General features: G+C 41.6%; 1 protein-coding gene across 7 annotated transcripts in view; it reads left to right on the forward strand.

Moving 5' to 3' along the window:
• CHRDL1 (chordin like 1) overlaps positions 1-3,332 on the forward strand; it is a 160,571-nt gene extending 157,239 nt beyond the window's left edge. For all 7 annotated transcript variants that reach the window (XM_074962480.1, XM_074962479.1, XM_074962475.1 and 4 more), the window contains exons 11-12: positions 2,045-2,134; positions 2,870-3,332. In XM_074962480.1, the coding sequence (XP_074818581.1) occupies positions 2,045-2,134; positions 2,870-3,000 (221 nt within the window). In that variant the 3' untranslated portion in view covers positions 3,001-3,332. The remainder of the gene's footprint in view (positions 1-2,044; positions 2,135-2,869) is intronic.
• The last annotated feature ends 4,627 nt before the right edge of the window (positions 3,333-7,959 follow it).

Below are 7,959 nucleotides of genomic sequence, written 5' to 3' on the forward strand. Positions count from 1 at the left end.
AGAACTCCAGTCCTCCTACTACAAAAGCACAAATTGCTAGCGCTTGTGCCAAACTCCCTTGTTGTTAGCAGTATGGGGTCTATCATATGCACTTGAGCAGTTCTGATTTTGGCCCATAGAGGGCAGTAGCACACACTAGCCAGTTCAATGCCACCATCCTATGGAGGGGGGCAGGAGGGAGACTGTGGTGCATCATGGGAGATGGAGGCCAACCAGTGAGCCTGGCCTATTGCGGGGAACAGGAGCACACAGCTCCCAGATTACAACTCCCATGAGGCACCATCGTCGTAGGTGCTGGAGCTGGAGGTGCTGGGGGTGCTGCTGCACCCCCTCGCTTGAAGTGGTCTCCATTATATACAGGGTTTACAGTTTGGTTCAATGGCTCTCAGCATCCCCACAATACAAATTGTTCCAGCACCCCGACCATAGCAGTGCTGCAGAATCAAAATTATTCAGGTTTTGGCCAAAACATTTTAGATTTTGATTTTTCACAGAAAACTCATTTTCTGTGGAAGGGAAAAGAATCTATGTTATGACCAGCTCTAGTCTTAACCCTGAGCACAGATTTCCAACCCTTTCAGGCCAGTCCCTTCAGTTGTCCAGACTCCTGAATATCTGAAGGGTTTAGATGTTCCTACCCCTTCAGATGATCAGTGTTGTATGTGCTGCAAATGAATAAAGCCTGAGCTTTTACTTTAGCTAATTGACTGGTCTCCTTGATTTTACAGATCTAGAAGCTAGATCTCAAACAAATGCCAAACTTCCCTTCAGTTCTTGGACTCTGTGTTGAATCTGAACTTGTGTAATATTGCTATGTACTATAAGAGTATGTGTTTCACAATGTATCCTAAAAAGCGTATTGATCTCTGAGGAGGCTGCATTTCAAAGTGGGCAAAGTGATTCCTTACTGAAAGGAAAAACCCTTAAGGAATCTTTGGGAAGAGTGGAGCTACAAAATGTATATTATTTCTGTTTAATTAAAAATACAAGTGGGGACCCAAAAAGGGAAATGCCAAAAGTGTAGGTGTAAACAGATCCGTTATTCAGTATATAAAGAGAGGCAATGTTATTTTTCTCTTCATCTCCTACAACCAACTCTTTCCCTTAAGAATTATGTTGGCTATCTTCTCAAAGGCCCTTTACATGATGGCATTTACTAAGTGATGTCACTGTGTCTCAGAATGCCTTAGTCCACATGCTAAATATTAAAGTAGCTTGACTTTCAGTTGTTTGTAGTCTCTTTTTAGCTGGGAATGTTGTCGCGCAGTCAGAGCAAGCAAATAGGCACACACAGGAGCCAAGGCGCCTGGGTTCTAATCCTGACTCAGCCACTGACTCACACAGTGTGACCGCCGGCAAATCATTCAATCTTTTTGTACTTCGCTTTAACAGATCTGTAAAATTAGGATTTACTTAGTTCACGGGGGCATTGCGAGGCTTGTGTACAGATTGCTTTGAGACCATCAGTGTCAACTTAGTAGCTTTAGTCTCTACCTTTTAAAAATAAATAAATAAATAAAGACGCTTCATAAGCTGAGATCATATTAAAGGGCAAACTACCCTGAAAGTTACCCAGATCATGATCTATGAACAGCCCTCTGAAGGGCTGGTGGTTAATACAGGGTCCTACTATGCTCCCAGTAAGACACAAACCCTTCTGGTGGTTTGGCAGGAGCATTTCCTGCTGGCTGCCTGCAGTTAGGTAAAAGACAATGTCCGATGTCAGCATGCCAAATGGCTTTTCTCCAAGGCATTGGGATTTTGGCCTCTGCTCTGGTCCTCTCTCATTCATGCCAGGGAGGGCTGAAGCTATATGGGTAAAGGAGGAACTAACTCTCAGATCTCGGTGATACTCTCCACCACCATAAAACCACAAAAGAAAAATATTGATGGAGCACATGGAATTGGTTAAAACATTGTTGGTAAAGACGATTTCATAATGTGGCTCAACATGCCAGTAATTCTACAAACAATCACAACAACACAACAGGCTCAGAGCAGGGAACATTTGTTCCAACTACATGTTCTTACTGCTTTGCTACAGGGATTCTACATCACTTCCACACTGAGAAGATATCCAAAAGCGAATTTGAAGAACTTCCCTACTTCAAGCAGATAACAAGGACAACACTGAGTAAGTAAAAGTCTTGTCTTCGTAGGCTCCACTTTTCTATATAACCTCAGCCTGAAACATGCCCTGCATGACTCCTCCAATTGAAATAAATGTGCTACTTTCCCACCAACATCTGGAATCGATAGTTTATGAGTATCAAATAAAATAATCAGAATACAACATATGATTAGAGGGTTACTTTCACATAAATCATATTTAAAAGATGCCTTTCTGAAGTCCCTAGTAACACCTTGGATTATTAAAAACTGACTGTTTAAAAAACCCAAATTCATTTTTCACCACTAGTGCAATTTATATTTTGTATTTCACCCAGCTTGGGCTACAGAACTTGGCCTCCCAATTTCACTTGTTAATGGTCAGTTTTATTCTCCAGTTCTTCTACACAGCAAGTTGCTGTTATGTTTAGACTTCCACTATTGCAGGGCAACAGCAGCTGTTGAAAGAATTACTCTTGAGAGTATGCTGCAATTACAAGCCAGGGCCTTCCCAGCTACAAACGAAAGCTTCCCCCCTCTCCCCCGCCCACCTTCCTCAATCAGAATCTGGCCCTTCATGTTCTTTTGCATGGAATGTATTCAGTGATTGAGATATTTTCAAACCTTCCAAAGGAAAATATTTTAATTCTCCCTATCAACAATTTGAATGTGTTTGTCTGGCTAGTGCTTGTAAGGGGCTCTAAAGCTCCTTGCATTCGGTCTAAGTCAGTGTCTTTCTGCTTTGTATTTTTGTTTTCAGGCCAGTGGAAAATATTTAGCGAGGGAGAAGCTCAGATCAGCCAAATGTGCGAAAGCAGAGTGTGCAGGACTGAGCTGGAGGATCTGGTAAAGGTTTTGTACCTCGAAAAGCCTGAAAAGGGTCACTGTTAAGGGAGACAGCATGGGAGGGAGAAAACTTGGATCTGCAGCTGGACTGCAGGCTTATTTTGCTTAAGTCAACAGTTGCCCTAAAATCCAAAACTATAATGCAGTAATTATTCACATCATGCACAGCAAACTTGCTGCTTTATGTGTAGTGGTCTGTGTCAACCATTTAAATATCTCCTCAAAAAGACTAGGAGGCTCCGTATTGGTGGGGGGAAGGGAGAGGGAGACTGTAGTTCCTTGTAAAGTTGAAAAGTTAAAAAAGAAAACAGAGATTTTTTTTTTAGACTTGGCAAGTTATTCAAACTAATGAAATGAAGGACACCTAATAACTGTGCAGGAGCTATGGAGAGCATTATTTCCTGTGCTGAGTTTATACCACTTCTGGTGTTGAAATGACTCATGTTTTTCTAGGGTGGGGGGGTGGGAATACAAGTGATACAGTACTTGTGTTTGAACCATAAAATCCAGATTTAAATGAAAACTCCCAACCAGCCTACTGCTTTTGGGACGATGTCTTGCAGTTGAACAAACTCTGAGTACATAAACAAACCAGAAGGTGTTAGTGGGAATTACTGCATTTATGTAGCAATTTGAGAAAACGTTCAACTTTTAAGTGGTTTTCACTTGGTTTCCATTATCCACTTCTCTACATGAAATATGAAACGTCAGCTCCCTCATGCCGCCCCACTACTGCATTCTCATGGGCCCTGTTAACACATAGCCTCGGTCAATAAACTCCCTTTACAAAGTAACATAGCAGGAGAATGCAAAGTACTTGAATCATTTATGAAAATTCCTATAGGGTTAAACCCACAGTGATTAATAACTCATTAAATGTCTTGTGATATCGCTTAATTTATTAATGGTAATTGTCGCAATAAGAGTGTTCTGCGTGGTTCTAATTGGTGGCCTCTCAAGTCCCAGCAAACTAATAAGCATAACTTCAAGGACGACTCTCTCCAATGGCAAACTAACGAGCACTTATATAAAGCCACTAAGTTAGTGCAGCACCAGCAAGACCATTATCTTCATGCAAAAAGAAATCTAAGGCACTCAGTTTGATTTGCAGTTCACAGCTGAATGTTAGTGTCTGTCCAGTGTCTGCCTTCAGAAAAGAGTTCTGTTCTGATATACAAGGCCATAACTTTGAAAACATGGCTTTCTCTGAGGAAATCCTGCCACATGGACACCATCTTAGATTCACTCCTGAGGCGCAAGTGACTGTGGCTGCTTTCCCTCCATTTTCTATTCGAGAAGCATATGGGAACATTTCCTTTTGTGCTTGAACAGCAATGAAGTTCTAAAGAAGTTGCCTCCGGCCAGGCACTTGGTCCTCAAAGGGAGTGAAATAAATGGCGGTGGCCAGAATTCAGAGGCCCCATGGGACTTTGCAAAACTTGTGCTCTCTGCTCCGCGCTGTATTTCCAGTGATGGCACTCTAGGTCTTCATCTGGAGTATGTACATCTTAACAAAGAGGTTAAGGGGTATGGATGTTCAGTACTTAATACCAGTGGCCCAACTCAGGCTCCAGCAGAAGAAATATTAAACCTTTGAGTAGGGCCTTATTCACAGTAGTGATCTCTTTGCACCGCTCCCTGATAGCAGCTGTGGTTGTAAGAGGCAACCCCCTTTTACTGCTTTTTCAGTGGCACAGGATCAATCCCTGCCAGGGTTTCTTGCAATAGCCAGCAGGAGTATATGGAAAGGGGCATTGACTAAGAGCAAGGAGATGGGAATGTGATAGGAAGGAAAAGGGAGACTAAGTGAGGATATACGGATGAAAAGAAAATCCAGGATTTCCTACACAGAAATTCTTCATGGTCCTGCCTGCAAAGAGCAAGCTATCCTCCATGCCAGGATAGAGAACAGATTATTTTTTAGTGCACTTCCTTCTCTGCCAGTGCCCAAAGTGGCCTAAAACACATAACAGGATAGTGTGCCAGAAGTGAGCTTCTTCAGCAGCCAGTTTGATTGGTAAGAACAAAATAATTCTTGTGATGTCAGTAAAATCATTTAGCAACCAGACAAGGCACCCGACAGTCCTTGCATGGTCCTATAAATAATCCTAGGGCAGTTCTCATAAGAGAGAAAGTTAACTCCAGTGTCCGGGCCAAATTCAGTAATGAGACTTTGCCTCTCTAAATTCTCTTTTGTGTTTAAAATGGGTGTCGTGTTCACCTTCTGTCCAAAATTGTGGCATAGCACGCCTGTGCACTATTAAACAGCTGTATGTTCCACACCAGAAGTGGGTGCCACACAGTGTAGTTGTGGGAGCAGCGGTTTGTAACACACTTTGGGATCCTTTGGATTGGAAGGCACTTTAGAAATGTAATTTTTTTTTTATTATAAGTCCACTAATAATGCATGTATTAACATGAACATACCTCTGATGAAGACACAGTGGAAGGCATTCTGAGGCGTCATAGTATTCTGGTAGGCAGACAAACACCTGGCTATGTTTGGCTCACCTCTTGGTACAGTATGTTTGTAGCAGTAGCTGATTGAACAAAGATTATGTGGAAAGTGTACAGTGTTTGTGTTGTTTTTTTGGAAGACAAACAGTCTTGTGTTTGTGACAGAACAAGTGGGGTTCAAATTGTGTATTTATTTGTATAATAAACTTTTATGAAAACAAAACAATATAAGCACCATTTAGAAAATGAAGTTCTGCATTTTTACAGTCTCTGGTCACTTAAGACAATAAAATACACGATATCATGTTTTTCACTGTCTTCACAGGACATATGCCTGATGTGGTACTTATTTATGTACTTGCTCTATCACTTTGACCTGGTTTTATAAATTAATAAACTCTGCAGTTGTTCAAAACAAGAAGTTCTCTCAGTGATGTGATATGTGAATTAAAGAAAGAAATGTTAGACCTATTTGCAATTCTGCTGCTATTATTCCTTTAAACCAAATCAGCAAGCTTGGACAACAGAGTAACCCTGTTCTGCAGCCCTAGCTCATGGGAGTGTGTCTTCAGCCGCATGAGCTGTGAGTACACTTTGCCAGTGAAAGTAAACAAAGTTCTGATTCAAAAACTGTGTCAACGGCAAGATATGAATCAGGGCCTAAAGCCCTGCCTTATTTTATTCATTTAGCCCATAATCATATGCTTCGGTGTAAGCATGCGCTTACTTAAACCCCTTGAATTTGATGGGATTTAAGCATGTGCTTAAGCCAGTGGTGGGCAACCTGTGGCCCACACACAGCCTGTCAGGGTAATCCACTTGCGGGCCACGAGACAGTTTGTTTACATTGACTGTCCGAAGGCACAGTCACCCTCAGCTCAGGACACCATTTAGCCCTATTTGTCAACACTGGTAGAACATTGCCATCCTTTTAATTCTTAAGGGGCCAGTCCCACTCTCATTTAAGTCAATGGAAAACCTCTTTCAAGGGGAGCAGAATCAAGCCTAAAAACAGTGAGATCCTGATTTGCAAGGAAGCTGGGCATCCACAGTTCACATCAACTTTCTTTGGAGTCCTGGTTGCTCGGTACCTCCCAAAAACCAGACTCTTAAAAACCTGTAGCAGCACAGCTGGACATGGATCTGACACACAGCTCTGGAATCTCTTTTTTTCAGATGCGAAGTGCTTCAACAGAAGCCTCACTACAGTATAAGCGATCACTTATGAGCTACTGTCCCATCTAACTAAATCCATTTGTGAGAGTAAAGAAAGAGATTTAAGAGCCACTACTGACTGCACAGGTTTCCTCACTACGTATAGCTGGTATATATTTATATATATCATAGAACTGGAAGGGACCTCAAGAGGTCTTCTAGTCCAGTCCCCTGCACTCATGGCAGGATTAAGTATTACTAGACCATCCCTGGCAGGTGTTTATCATTGGTAATTTTAAGAGCAGGTAAGATAGAGACTCCACAACCTCCATAGGCAATTACAGTGCTTAACCACCTTGACAGTTAAGTTTTTCTTAATGTCCAACCTAAACCTCCCTTGCTGCAATTTAAGCCCATTGCGTCTTGTCCTATCCTGAGAGGTTAAGAACAATTTTTCCTCCCTCCTCCTTGTAACTACCTTTTATGTACTTGAAAACTATTATCATGTCCCCCTTCTTCTCTTCTCCAGACTGAAAAAAAACCAATTTTTTCAATCTTCCCTCATAGGTCATGGTTTCTAGACCTTTAATTATTTTTGTCGTTCTTGTCCAGACATTCTCCAATTTGTCCACATCTTTCTGAAATGTGGCGCCCAGAACTGGACACAATATTCCAGTTGAGGCCTAATCAGCACAGAATAGAATGCAAGAAGTAATTCTTGTGTCTTGCTTATAGCACTCCTGCCAATACATCCCAGAACAATGTTTGCTTTTTTTGCAACAGCATTACACTGTTGACTCATAGTTAGCTTGTGATCCACTATGACCCCCAGCTCCCTTTCCGTAGTACTGCTTCCTAGCCAGTCATTTCCCATTTTGTATGTGTGCAATTGATTGTTCCTTTCCAAGTGTAGTACTTTGCATTTGTCCTTATTGAATTTCATCCTATTCACTTCAGACCATTTCTCCAATTTATCCAGATCATTTTGAATTTTAATCCTATCCTCTAAAGGACTTGCAGTCCCTCCCAGCTTGGTATGATCTGCAAACTTTATAAGTGTACTCTCTATACCATTATCTAAATCACTGATGAACTGGACCCAGGATAATTCCTGCAGGATCCCACTAGATATGCCTTTTCAGCTTAACTGATCCACTGATAACTAGTCTCTGGGAACAATTTTCCAACCAGTTATTCACTCACCTTATAGTAGCTCCATCTAGATTGTATTTCCCTAGTTTGTTTATGAGGAGGTCATGTGAGACAGTATAAAAAGCCTTACTAAAGTCAAGAGATACCACATCTACCGCTTCCCCCAAGTTACAGGTCAAAGAAAGCTATTAGGTTGGTTTGACAATTGTTCTAGACAAATCCATGCTGACTGTTACGTAT

Source organism: Natator depressus, chromosome 9 (assembly GCF_965152275.1).
Source record: "Natator depressus isolate rNatDep1 chromosome 9, rNatDep2.hap1, whole genome shotgun sequence".
NCBI lineage: Eukaryota > Metazoa > Chordata > Testudines > Cheloniidae > Natator > Natator depressus.